Source organism: Aulonocara sp. 'chitande type north' Nkhata Bay, linkage group LG20 (genome assembly GCF_057382095.1).
Source record: "Aulonocara sp. 'chitande type north' Nkhata Bay isolate Kocher_YH1m ecotype deep benthic linkage group LG20, A_spYH_male_GT1.1, whole genome shotgun sequence".
In the NCBI taxonomy this organism is placed as follows: domain Eukaryota; kingdom Metazoa; phylum Chordata; class Actinopteri; order Cichliformes; family Cichlidae; genus Aulonocara; species Aulonocara sp. 'chitande type north' Nkhata Bay.
In genome coordinates, this window is record NC_141363.1 from 36,709,037 (window position 1) to 36,722,744 (window position 13,708).

The following is a 13,708-nucleotide window of genomic DNA, read 5'->3' on the forward strand; positions in this document are numbered from 1 at the left end:
TTCCGGGCTTAATCACATGTTGAAGGCTGTCATTATTCAGAAAGAGAGAGAAACGCCTACAGTTTATGAGTATTTAAAGAGCCTGCTCCTGTACCTGAGGAAATTGTTTTATTGATAAAAACAGTGCAACACATTGATCAATAAAACATTATGTGACCACAGCAGCGTGACGAGGCACCAGGATAGCACACGGATAAATTGAGGCCACGCCACTTCCATAGACTGGATTTCCATTTCTCATTTACTTTTTGGCTGTTTGCTGATGTATTGCTTTTACTGGTATTTACTTCATGTTTACAAGCCTTTTATTTGGTGATGCTTTTTTGCACTGAACAGGGTTTGATGTAGTTACAAATATTTTAAAAAAGAAACACCGAAACAAATACACAGAAGTGGACAAATGAAACAAAAACTGGCTATTTTTGTATCAAACATCAGCATGAATAATAATGGAAGACTATAAAACAAACTGACTGATATTAAAATTTATGTTTTTGATGTGCACACTTATAAAATAGTTCTGACAGTATCTTAACTGTCTTTCCTTTTTTGTGCTATTTTGAGGGAACCCATGCAGATTGTGGGGCTCTAAGCAATAACTTTTATAATGAGGAGGTTAGGAAGAGTTAATAAGCATGTTGGACTTTAAAAGCTCTATTCACATTAAAAGCACTAATTAAGGAAAAGATCATTAGATGAGTATCTTGTTTATGTAGCTGTTAGAGTGGCTTCTGCTTTAAAAATAAAAAATAAAAACGTTAGACTTCAGTAATGAATGGCTTTTGAACCTTTTCTGATTACAGCAGGCTTTGTGTCTGCAACACATAGACATCAAATATCTTGAATTCAATAAAAAAAAAAAAACAACAACAACCAAAAAACATCAGAACATGTCTTTCATCTTCACTTTGTTTTCGTCATATCTGCTGGAAAAGAACTGGAGTATCATCTTCAGCATCCAAATCCTATTGAAAAACATTTTTATCATTGTTGAAATTATATGCCTGTAATGGTATAGAACTGTATGAATTAAAATGATGCAATTTTCTACAATACTAACCAGCTTATTGTTGTGTCAGATATTCCAGTAAAAATCTGTGTAGAAATCAATTTTTCTCCATGTTTGTGGATTTCATTTTTGTGGCAGATTCATCTTGAAATGCATTATAAAGTCATCAATCTTTATCTAGAAAGTGACTCAGTGGTGCAGTCAAACTGCTTACATACTATTAAGTTGATTCTGGCTTCCTTGTTTAGTTTGTCCACATTTTAAAATTAAGCTGAAAAATGATCTCTGGTTAGCCAGCTCACCCATTTGTTCCACTTGGGGAGGCATTACAGCCAAACCCTCTTGAAAGAGTTTAGGTTTAACTCCGTTTAAGTCGATGAGGACTTCTCACAGCTTCCTATCCGGAATTCCCTCAGACTGCTGGTGGCTGCAGGCGTGTAATTTGTGCCAGATTTGCAACGCCGTATCCACCCTCTGACCTAAAAACAGAGACACATTGTGCACAAACCTTCTACTCTATGTAGCTTTGTGAAAGTGTTCATGTGGCTTAATGACAATAGGCTGTATTTCACTCAGCCTGCAGAACTGTGATGTGGCTCTTTTGGAGAGTTTCCACTATAAATGATGATCAAAGTAATTGGAAAGCATTGTCAGTGATCAATTATCGGGTATTTAACATCTGCTTACTTCTCAAGAATTGCTCTGTAGACTTTAGTTGGAGGTGTAGGAAAAAGCCCAAGACGCCTGTTGTGGCATCGGCTAAATATGATACAGCCAGGGGACAAACAAAAACTCTATACAACATTTTTGCTCAGCTTGCATGTAATAACTTTAATGCAAAACAGAACTATTGTTAAAGGGAACAGAGTCTTTTCATTTTCAAAACCATATTTGCATTATTGGACTTCCTTAGAAAACCTACACTTTGGTACAGCCCCTCCATTCAGTCACTTATGGAAACTTACTTTTGATTGGCTGCCCCTCATAAACTAACGATTGTGAAAAGGAAAGTGTGCGTTAATGAAAGTATGAATAGCAAGACTCATCTTCTCAAAACTTATTCATAAACCTATAATCTGTAACAATTTTATTTATACAGCGCCAAATAACAGCAATAGTTGCCTCAAGGCACCTTATATTGAAAGGTAAAGACCCTACAGTAATATATAGAAAACAGGGAAAACCCTAACAATTAGATGAGACCCTATAAACAAGCACTTTGGTGACAGCGGGAAGGAAAAATTCCCTTAGAAGAAATCTCCGGCAGAACCAGGTTGAGTAAGTCCCTTCTGAGGTTAGGGGAGGAAAACAGGACAAAGACACACAAAACTCAACGCATCATGGGAAGCCGCTGGCAGCCTCGGGGTATTGCAGTATAACGAAGGGAGGATTCAGGGTCACCTGATCCAGCCCTAACTATATGCTTTAGGAAAGGAAGCTTTAAGCCTAACCATAAAAATTAGAGATGGTGTCTGTCTCTTAAATTTGAGAGTTGGTTCCAAACAAGACAGGTCTGAAAACTGAAGGCTCTACCTCCCATTGTGCTTTTATATACCCTAAGAACCAGCAGTCTGAGAGCAAAGTGCTCTATAGGGGTAATACAGTACTATGAGCTCTTATGTGTGAACTACAATTTCAAAAGATCTTTGAATGGGAGGAAGAAGCACGATGGTAAGTGACACAAGAGAAACGAAACAGACATTTAGAAACCTCTTGAGGTGGGTGATGCACCCAAAATCTAAGGTCAAATGACCGTGAGCATCTTTTTCCAATGAATCTTTACCTAGCCTTAGTGCTGCTGAAAGAAAAAGTCCCCAAATCCTAAAAGACCCACAATAAATAAGTCCCTTCTACTGATATTTTAATTTTTTCCAGCCTGTCTGTGGCTGCAAGCCTTGAGCTACTGATGATGTAATTTGATCACAAATGCAATACATCATCTGTAAAATGGCTAGTTTCTTTCAGTGTACCCAACATCACTAAACCGGACAAAATACTGCATTTACTGGAATCTCTTTGAGCTCCAGATTTAGTGTTAAAATGTGTATTTAGCACAGCAGGAAAGTGTGTCCGAGGTCAGCTCAAAATAAACTTCAGAGCCCATGCTGATTGTAAAAAAAGAAACGTGTCACATTGTGCAATAGTGTTGAGCCCACTGATGTCTTTTTAATAGCTTTTGAACAACAATGGAGCTTGATGTCACAGAGGAATAAACTATAATTGCTAATACACATGCAACACTGGTTAGTAGGAACTATCCATTGTTGATTTTCTAGCATATGAGTGGATTTCTTGACAGCAGAACAAACACAGTATCACCAGACATGCCCTTTGAAGGGATGTATTCATTAAAAAGGGCATTAATCATCTGTTTTGTGTCAGCAGCACAGGACATCAAAGGAATGGGGCAGAGCACCAAAGTGGTGTTGTCATGCTCTGCACAGCCGTCAGTGACATAAATCAGAATTTAAAGATAGAAGACTGGACAATACTGTGCCTTTGCCACCTCAGAAAGAAATAGAGTGAATTTCTTTCAACTTTTTTTTATCCGCTCTAATTGTGGAGTTAATTAGACACTAGCTCTTTGAAGTTGCACTTGAGCAAATATCTGTTTTGATCTAAATGTTCATGTCAGCGTATTCAAATACTCAGAAATGTCCATTTTTGATGTACAGTGCTTAACAAATTTATTAGACCACCACCCAATGTAAGGTCTATGCCACAGCCGCCCTACAGTTACAGTACTGATAATTAACCAGTTCATTTTTCATGGTTCTGTAATGGTTAACTCACCAGTAGGCACACCTACCTAAAACATTTTTTTTAAATGCTGAAATGTAATTATTGTGATTATTGATTAATTTTCAAATATATTGTTTTACAAGAAGCAGAACAAGATAGTAAAGTACTTCATTATCATTATTATTATAAGTATTATTAAAGCCACTTTTAAATGACTAACCATTTTATGCTTTAGTAAATTTACATCTATTTCACAAAGTATATTTTCTAAGTTTTGTTGCAGTAGAAGTGCTTTTGTACAGGAAAAAAATGCATGGTGTGACTGTAAGTAGCAGTTCCTGCACCAACCTTCTTAAAATGTCGGTGTGTGGCATTAATAACAGATGCAGCCTGGTCCTTGGTAAAGGAAAATCAATGGTTTATTTCTGTTTATCCCAAGAGTGTGTACTAAATGTCATGAAAGTCCAATCAGACGCTGTTTTAACTTAGCACCAGACTCATTAGACTAGATACCTCATAGAAAAAGAGAACTTGAATGCAGGACACCAGCAAAAGAAAAAAAGTTCAAATAATTTTAATTCAAGGATAGAATCATACAGGAAAGCGTAAGTCATTAAGATAAAAAAAAGGAACTGGCAAGAGGAAGACATGAGAAACACCTGGAAGGACTAGAAAGCTACGCTACAGGAAACAACAATCTGGCCTAAAACAAAGGCGTTGGTTACCTGGCATATCAGTTGTACCTAAAGCCAGAAATGTCAGCCTCACCAGACAAAAATCACAGGATCTTAGTCCCGATTCTCATCCTCTTTAAAGACCACAAATTTATATACAGAATTCTGCACCCCTGACAGCCATCAACAGAACAGCAAAATGTGCAACAGCTCACACAGAAAACCTTCATCTGTGTGATCTGCTGTTCTCAGAGATATCTAAAGCGCAATGATACAGACCTCAGTGGGTGGCAAACACAACATGCTTTTACTTCATCACTCTAGATAATTTGAGCTTCTCCTTTTTGCAAAGGCACAAAAGTCTATCACAGTTCCATGAAATGCGAGAGTTGTTCTCAGAAAGCTTAATCTTGGTGCCAAGTCAGAATTCTCACAAACTACTGTAGGGCACGCGAACCGGAGCAGCTGCAAATTCACATACTGCACAAAGATAATAAATTCCCGGCAAGACTTCCTGATAGATGTAATTAACCGTACAGCAATCTAATTTGTTGGTTAATAGTTGAGCGGCTTCGTTGACCTTTAATGTGTTATTACTGGATCATCAGATTTCAAAACAAATTAAAATCGTTTGGCGTGTCTTCTTCTAGCTCATAATATTTTTAATTAATTCAGATGAAGTTGAATCTCTGGAGAGAGTATCTTAATTCTGAAGCTGAACATTCACACAGCCTTTAGCTCTGCGGGGTCCTGTGTTTGATTCATTTTGTTTTGTAAGCCCTCCCTCAGCAGACAGTTTGGGTGTCTGACTGTTGATGCAGCTGAGACACACTGAAGTGGCTGAATGTGCTGCCGACTTGCCTCTGCTCATGTGGCTTCAGAGACACTGAATCATCCGTTTTGCACCACTTTGTTTTTATAAACTATGGGCAGCAACTGATTAAATTCTTGTGATTCCAGGATCATCTGTTCATTGTTTGTTTACTCTTACTTAACTTTCTCCCACTGTGACCTGTGATCCTCAGTAAGAGCTAAAAACAGCTTTCAATATGGGGACACAACAGTATTTACTCAAGCTAGTCTAAGTCTGTTGCTGTGCAGTAGATATAGTTAATGTATTCTCCCAAAGAAGAAATAAAAATAAAAATACTTTATTCTTGTTATCATTGTTACTACTAGTACTACTACTACCAAATATGACAGTGGAGAAATCACTTTATAAACTGCATGTGTATGCTTTAAGTTAATTTCGTCTTAGTGTTTACCGATGTGCTTCACCAGCACACAGAAACAGACCTTGGTGGGCGGCAGAAACAAATTTACTGTAAAATAACTAGAGAGCAAACTTCAGTACCTAAATGCCTTTAAAGCTTTACACATTGATCAGTGCTTTGAATTTTGAACATTTCTAATCATGCAACTTCTAATGAAGCATTTATTATATATTAATTAAGATTGGTTGCATCTCATGCACTGGAATGTAGTAGATTTAGTTCAGTACTACACCTTGTACTTTGAATGCTTCTGTGTGATGCTACTTTACAGTTAAAATAAGTACAAATAAAATAAAACAAAAATAAATAGAGCAAAAGAAGTAAAGTGTTTTTTTTACCCCACTTCCCCTTTACTAACAGTTATTAGTTTGGTTTTACATACAAGGCAAATCAGGAAATTAAAAACTTTAATATTTTTAGACTTAATGAATAATTTAAAGTGGTTTAAAGTAAATAAATACAACATTGCCATGCCACTTAATAAATTCTACTATTCCTACTAGCTACTACTGCTATTACATTAGATGTCATATTCCCATATGCTCCACCTTTTTGGTGACCACACTGTGTTTGTGAGTCTCCAGAGATCCCTTTTTCTTCTAACAACTCTCTCTTGAGTCTCTCCTAACGTTTCCCCTTTAAGTGGAAATGACCACAGTTTATTGAGTCCGTTTCACTGGAGAGGCTAGTGTAACTGTAAATGTTGCTGTCAGCTCCTCCCATCCAGCTATAAGAGCCCAGCTGACCAGGTAGTCTGTGTCCATCCCTGAATAGGCCCTGCAAAACGGACTTATGAGAAATTGGTGAGCTTTATTAGAGCCGTACGTTTTTGGTTGTACATAACAGACTTTTGAGATGTAGGTAGGGACGGTCCCTGAGGTTGTTTTCCGACTGGTTGCACAGCGGATCTGGAGTAAGGACTGGTAACTTTTTCAATGATGACTTTTGCCATGCTGCGGCCTGTGGCGACGCACATGATCTACTCGGACTTCACTGTCACCTCCGAGGACGATGAGAACCGCAGCGAGAGCGATGGCAGTTCGGAGCAAAGTTACTGTAGCTCCACCGACAAACGAAGACGGATTTCCAGCAAACTGGAAGGAGACTCCGCGGTGGTCGTGAAACAGAGGAGCGCGGCTAACGCCAGGGAGAGAGGCAGGACGCAGAGTGTCAACACTGCTTTCACGGCTCTCCGGACTCTCATACCCACAGAGCCCGTGGACAGAAAGCTCTCCAAGATTGAAACTCTTCGACTGGCATCCAGCTACATTTCTCATCTGGCCAACGTGCTTCTGATTGGAGACGGTGGCGCAGATGGGCAGCCGTGCCTCGGCGGGGTCCATGCGCAAGGAGAGTTTGGGGAAAAGCAGCCGCGGACCATCTGCACCTTCTGTTTGAGCAACCAGAGAAAAGGGGTAAATGTTTTATATGTCAGAGCTCGATTTAAAAGGCTTAGATTTAACTGCTGGGTTAAAAATGCCAACAATTTTATGTCAATAATCGTGCGCAATGAAATGCACCATGCCTTTTACTTAGCAGTGCAGCTCATTTTTTAACCTATGTATTTTTTATGCTGATGTTTGTTCGCAGTATAACACAGTGTATTTCTTAACCATCACTTTAAATTCCTCACACATAGTGTCTTTTTAATTCTGCAAGAAAACCAGAGCTACGCAAAACACTTAGTTGTTGATAGGAACTACATTTATTCACGTGACATCGCTTTTGTAAGCCTTTATGGCGCAGATTTTTTGTTTTTTTGTTTTTGTTTTTTTGGAGTGCTTATATATGACCCAAGAATGTCTTTCTTTCCAGATCAAAGATGGAAAAGACTGTTTGAAAATGCGAGGGCTTGGTCCGCTGCGAATGACGCGCTGACTGAAGACCAGTGAATGACTGACAGCCTGAAAACCCTCAAAGACTTTCTCAGGGAAGAGTCGAAGCTGGTTTTGGAGAGCGTGCTCATCTACATGTACACATGCTGGATCAAATAATGGAACCAAAGAAAGGAATATTTATACTTGACTGGAAATTTACGCATAAGCCTTTCAAAGATGCAGTGCATTTTTAAAAAAAAAAAAAGTTGTGGATTATTTTTTGTTTGGTGTCTTTTTTGTTGGCAACATTTTAAATAAAATATATTTTATAAAACAAAAACAATTCCCGTCTTTAAAAGAAAAACAACAACAACAACAACAACACATTTGACTCAAACAAAATGATTTGAATCATATCATAATGTAGTTCAGATTTCCTGCACTAAAGAGGAGATTAATGGAGTGTATATATCTGAGACCAACAATCTGTTGAGGTCTTCTATTTCACCACCCACTTTAAAAAAAAAAAAGAGTACTTCCAATATACAATAAGCAGCTGCAGTTTGCAAAATTGCTGCTCTTTTCTAATAAACATTTGAAAACATTGACTCTAATAGCAAATTTGGAGGTATAAATGTTTTTTTATGTCTTTGCTGAAAGATGTCAGACATACAAACATTTCCACTGTTTACAGTGATGGTGCCAGTGTGTTGTTTATGAAGCCTTGCAGACCCACGGCAAAAGGTTCGGGGTTTCCAGTGTCACTGAGTGGTGTGTTTTTCCCAAAACTCATGATTGGTGTTTTTTTGAAGTCTGTTATCGATTAGTCACGGCAAATAGTAGCCCACACTCTGTTCAGAGCCCCCAACACAGCTGTTGGTATGTCAGAGGGATAAATCACTGCTGTGGGCCCAAAAGACAGGGAGATGGGGTGAGAGGTCAGAGGTCACAGTGTAGTATTGAAGTGAAAGCTAAGTGACACTTAGTGACTGCAAATGATGCAAATTTAATCTCAGAGCAGATTTTCAAGATATGTATCTTTTTATCATGTCATTTCTTATTAGTAGGAAACATCGCTGTATTTGATATTCAGGTTCTCACATCGCTATCAGCATCACAAATGATTACTGTTTTATTTATTTTCAGCTGCAAAAGAGAACTTTCTCTTGTGCTTGCCATCTTTTCGTGCACTCTGGTTTCTGTAGCACATAGCAAATTCAGATAGCTTTCACTGACAAATGCAGATAAAGTAAATGCTATCATAAAATGTCCCAGTAAAGTGTTCAGGCACCACATGCTGTCAGAAAAGCTCCAGTGTCCCTTGGCACTTGTTCTCTGAGCCCCTGAAAATCTACTGGAGGGAAGGAAGACCAGTCTTCCAAAAGATTTTCCCTCATTTGACATTTTGAGGATGATGATGATAATGATGATTATGATGATGGTGATGATGTTGGAGACCACTGTCTAACATGTTCGTCCACAATCTCCATAGCTATGCCAATATCAATCACATATCTATCACATTATCCCTTTTCAAGCATTCCAGTAGATATCATAATACTCCAGTGGAGGGGGCATTATCCTCCCAAAGGACACCTTTCCATGAGGATAAACAAGCTTTAAATGGATAAAGGTGATAATTCAGAACTGTAACTTGATTTGTAGTGCAGCTTTTCTCTAAGACACATACATGCACATCAGATAACTGGCAAGATGAAGAGTAGTTCAAATGCTTATTAAGTATTTAGTTTGATTTATGTTTGCAGTGCTTTTATTACCTATAAACACTTTTGGATTAATTTTTCCAATGCGTGGCCTTCAATAACTTTATCTAAACCAGTATGATCCCCTGAAAGATAACTAACTAACTAACTAACTAACTAACTAACTAACTAACTAACTAAATAAATAAATAAATAAATAAATAAATAAATAAATAAATAAATAAATCAAAATACAACCAGACTCAAATAGTGGCTGTGAAATGCTCCCCACAGCACAAAAAAGATCCCCTACCTGTAGGGGTCAAGGGTTCAACTTTTTCCTTTAATTTGCCATGTGTCTGTATTTCATAATGCTGCAAAGCAAAAGCCGCCCAGTCTCTGTGGGCTTCTTCTCCAGTCTGTAATGAAAGCTGTAACAGGCAGATTGCAGCTCAGCGACACACAGCTGAGCCCAAGTTCCCTTCTGGCATCTCTTTGAATAAGACTGCAAACTCAGTCCTCTGAATGACAGAAGAAAGCTCCCTGGTGAAACAGGAGGCTGTATGGAAAGTTAATTTTAAGGCAGCTAAAGGTGCATGCTGGGGGTCTGAGTTTCCTTTGCCGTCCCTCCCCCACCTGCTGTGTCAGGATAAGTCGAATTTGTCCTCCTCACCCAGGGACTGGGCCTCCTCAGATGGCTCCCTGAGGCTCCCCCCGGCAGGAAGATGTCACGTAGGCAGAGGAAGGGAAAACAACACGCAGCCGACCTCTCTGAGGAACTCTCTGTGCGGCGGGGCTTTGGGTCATCGCCAGTCTTGACATCATCCGGCACTGGGACCCAGATGTACGGATCTCTAGTGATGCTTTTCAGAGTGAGCGAACAAAATACTGAGTGTTCAATCAAATCAACAATTTTTTAGTTTTTACTAAGATGAAAGATTAAAAAAAACATGACGGAGATGATCAGAAGGAAAGGGCGGGAACAAAGAACCCAAGTAAAGTCAGTAAAAATCAGTCTGGATCTGTTTAACATGTCTGACAGGCGAGCGTCCAGAGGATCCACCTGGAGATCACTGCAAAGGTTTACCGCTTCACTTTGGTAAGTTTTTCCTCCTCCTCAGACATCCCAGTCCCAGCAGAGAATTTTAGCGGAGCTTAAATGAAGCCAGACGGCAGTTCCACCTCCTCCTGCCAGTTTTATGTTCTGTGACATGACGATAATAGATGGAGCTCTGCTGTCTTACCTAAAACTACTAGAAACAGAGCATTTTCTACTAAATTAGGTAAATTATTTCTGCTGTATCATGTATCTTCATCAAAGGAAGGTTTTATATTTTTCTTCTCTTTTTTTTTGTATGTATAGCCAACTGGATACTGGATTTTTCACATATTGCTCATTGCTTATTTTTCCAAACTTTCAAGCAAAAGCGTTTTGGACTTCCCCAAATAAGTGTTGCATGACTTGGGTATGAGATGCTACAATAATGTTTAATTGTGCAATAAAATGCAAAGCTCCAACTGCACTGTGTGTGTACAATGTGTTTCTTTGTAATTCTCATTGAGAAGCTCAGCGCTTTATTGTACACTACAGATTTATGGTACAGAGTTATTCATGAATAAAAGTAGAGAAAAACTGGTGTCATTTTAGATCTCGTTGTTCTTCTTGGTGATTGACAGTTACTTAAGAAGAGGAAGTGGCACATTTTGGAAGCACAATTTAATGAGTACAACTGAGCTCGGTCTATGAAAACACCTTTGCAAATGAGACACAAATCACGGTTCCGGCAGCTCAAAGTGTTCCTGTCCTTGCCTCACTAACATAAAATAGAAAAAAGTTAAAATAGATGATCCAGAAACAGGAAGGATGTAAAGCATTTTTCAGCATCATCTGGGAGCCCAGGACTGATTCCCACATGGGTGCTTAGCTTCATCATTTTGTAGTCTTGCCAGAGAGCTGTTGTTAGACATAAACCTGCACATGGTAATATTTTAATGGCTTTTGCTCTCAGAGTCTGCTTCAGCATGTTTCAAACACTCGCTGGCTGGAGAGATGGCCCCTGGCTCCACCTGCATGTCAAAGATATTGATAGTTGTGAGTCACTTAGTGGTTCCAGGCTGAGATGCCTTTCTTCTGATTTTACTGAACATGAACGCTTTCCCAAAAAGGAGGAAGAGGAGGTAGAGGAAGTCTGTCTGTTTGACCGTCAGCTGAGCTTCGGCGGGGGAGAAGCTCGCCAATGCAAGGAGACAGTTGTGTCTCCTCAAACATGCAAGAACAATTGTTTTCATGTGCCAGACAACTTGGCAAGGCCTTCAGAAGGAGAGGGAGGATGATGGAGAGTGAAGGGTGGGCGGGGAGAGCTGGTAAAAGGAAATCCCAGAGAAGAAATTAGGGAACAATGCACACCGTCTTAACACTGCTCTGTTCTGTTTCAGGCTCGGACAATCAAGCTTTAGGAGTCAGCAGGCTGCCAAAGCCCAGGGCTTGAGGTGAGAATCCAGCAGCACAGACTTGAGGGGTTTTTTCTTCCTTAAATAAACAATTGAACAGGCAGCATGATGCATCTCTGCAGCGTGTTGTGCCTCACAAAGACAGGATTTATTTCAGTCAGTTTCAAATGAACTGACCAAAACAAAACAAGACATTATCCAGATCAAATGGGAGGGGAAAAAAATCTTCCCCACCATGTGGAAGCGTTCATTATTGGATGTTTAGAGGAAGTGTTTGTGTTCATGTAGATACATTTTCTCAGTTTCCCGCAATAAATTCTGTCCCACTATTTCACTATCTTCCCTTTTAAGTTTGGTTTTATTGCTTTTTCCTTGTGATTTTTTCTTGTTGGTATGTTTTCCTAGTTTATCCTGTTTTTATTATCCCATACTTGCTGTTAAATTTGTGGTTATCATGACATATGTTTAATTTTATCACTGATTTTAATTTGTTCTTTTTGTCATATGATCCCTGATGATTTTCTTCACATGGAAAGGACAGAGGATCAACTTCTGTCATGTTGCACCTATGAAACTTTATATAAATAAAGGCAACTTGACTAAATGAAAGAATTGTACAGAATGATTTTTTTTTCCTATTTAGAGGCTGCAAAAGGTAGCTGAAAACATGACAAACTGCAGAGTTTTTAGTTTCAAATTTTACCTCTGTTAATCACTTTGGAGCAGACAACCTGAGCTACACTAGAATGGCTGTAGGAACTTCATTCTTACTAATGTCAAGCGGGGGGGGGGGGGGGCGCAATAACTGGAAATAATGTAACTGTACAGACATCTACAGGAAAATGGACCTTTAGCTCTCTTCATCTTTGACCTCAGTGAATACCTTTCTGATGAGTTTATGGTCTCATTTGCTAGTTTCAAGTCCTACTGAGCACAACATAGGGCTAATTTCATAAATTGTGGTCAAAATTACAGTCATAAAAGACAATGAAGCAGTCACATTTGGTTCTAAAAACTGTGTTTAAAACACAATTCATGTAGAATTAATATAATGATTATTTTCTTGATTTTAGGACCTAGAATTGTGAAATATTTGTTGCATATTTTCATGCTAGAGACAACCATAAGGCAAGAGGCAGAGTACACCCTGGACAATTTGCCAGCCTGTCACATGGCTAAAACAGTGAGGCAGACCATTTAAAATCACTAAATAACCTCATAACTGCATAAATTAATGGCTGTTTTTTAGGTGCAAGTTTTCAAAATACAATGTATTTAATAATTTTTGTTGTTTTTACATATAAACCTTGTTTTGTAATATGTATTCGGTTGTCCTGCTGTGTTTTATTGTGTTTATGTTTCAGTGTTTTCCCTCCTGTTGGACAATAAAATGAATTGAACTAAGAATAATATGATTGGTTTTAAGTGTCTTTCTCTTTCTTAATTACTGTTTCAGGAACAATGTTATCGTGGAATAAATTAAAACAGGGTATTAGATCAGTCTATAACGTGACCCCCTGCTAGCACAGGATCACCGGTACTGTTATGGCCCATCAAAGAGCTATATATCTGTCAAACCCTAGTAAACATGCATGGTCTTCATGGGAAAGTCTCTGTGTACAGGGCCTGTGGGAGAGATGGCGGAACCATTGGGATGTTTCATTTCAGCAAACAGAGCAAACAGTCAGAGGATTTCCTCAATCAGAGGCGAAAGAGTTTGCAGTGAACAACCTCGCTGACAGAAACATGGAGACCTGCACAAGCAGCTGGGCGTGCTAACAACCTCTGGGATTTACTGTGGCGTGCAACACCCTTTAACAACAGGACTAAGAGGCAGAATCAGACACACACACACACACCATACATTCACTCACTCACATTTACACCAGCAATTAAACCTTCAGAGAATCACAACTTCGATGAATCTTACAAGTTTTTGTCACTGACTTTTATGACTGCACTATTTCCTTATAACACATAGTTTGCATGAACTTTAAGACTCCCTTGAGCTTGGTTATGACGCTTTTCTTAATCCAGC

At 38.9% G+C, this 13,708-nt stretch overlaps 2 protein-coding genes across 3 annotated transcripts; both read left to right on the plus strand.

Moving 5' to 3' along the window:
* The first annotated feature begins 6,444 nt into the window (after positions 1-6,444).
* Positions 6,445-7,817, plus strand: tcf15 (transcription factor 15). Its single transcript, XM_086277687.1, has 2 exons — positions 6,445-7,114; positions 7,515-7,817. The coding sequence occupies exons 1-2, from the start codon at positions 6,635-6,637 to the stop codon at positions 7,575-7,577; spliced, it is 543 nt and encodes a 180-aa protein (XP_086133813.1). The 5' UTR covers positions 6,445-6,634; the 3' UTR covers positions 7,578-7,817.
* Positions 7,818-9,811: 1,994 nt separating this feature from the next.
* Positions 9,812-13,396, plus strand: LOC147306203 (uncharacterized). 2 transcript variants are annotated; one of them, XM_086278754.1, is made up of 3 exons: positions 9,812-10,318; positions 11,656-11,709; positions 13,294-13,396. In XM_086278754.1, the coding sequence occupies exons 1-3, from the start codon at positions 10,170-10,172 to the stop codon at positions 13,394-13,396; spliced, it is 306 nt and encodes a 101-aa protein (XP_086134880.1). In that variant the 5' UTR covers positions 9,812-10,169. The 2 variants fall into 2 exon arrangements, 1 of the variants encoding a protein (XP_086134880.1); XR_015126737.1 differs by lacking the exon at positions 13,294-13,396 and adding an exon at positions 12,207-12,322 and having other exon boundaries at positions 10,252-10,318.
* Positions 13,397-13,708: the final 312 nt, after the last annotated feature.

What these genes read in the sequence shown, in the direction of transcription:
- tcf15 (XM_086277687.1), top strand. Translation starts at nt 6,635, where the DNA reads ATGATGACTTTTGCCATGCTGCGGCCTGTGGCGACGCACATGATCTAC. An exon ending in TGAGCAACCAGAGAAAAGGG is followed by an intron (nt 7,115 to 7,514) that starts GTAAATGTTTTA and finishes CTTTCTTTCCAG; the next exon opens with ATCAAAGATGGAAAAGACTG.
- LOC147306203 (XM_086278754.1), top strand. Translation starts at nt 10,170, where the DNA reads ATGACGGAGATGATCAGAAGGAAAGGGCGGGAACAAAGAACCCAAGTA. An exon ending in AGGTTTACCGCTTCACTTTG is followed by an intron (nt 10,319 to 11,655) that starts GTAAGTTTTTCC and finishes GTTCTGTTTCAG; the next exon opens with GCTCGGACAATCAAGCTTTA. An exon ending in GCCAAAGCCCAGGGCTTGAG is followed by an intron (nt 11,710 to 13,293) that starts GTGAGAATCCAG and finishes CTCTGTGTACAG; the next exon opens with GGCCTGTGGGAGAGATGGCG.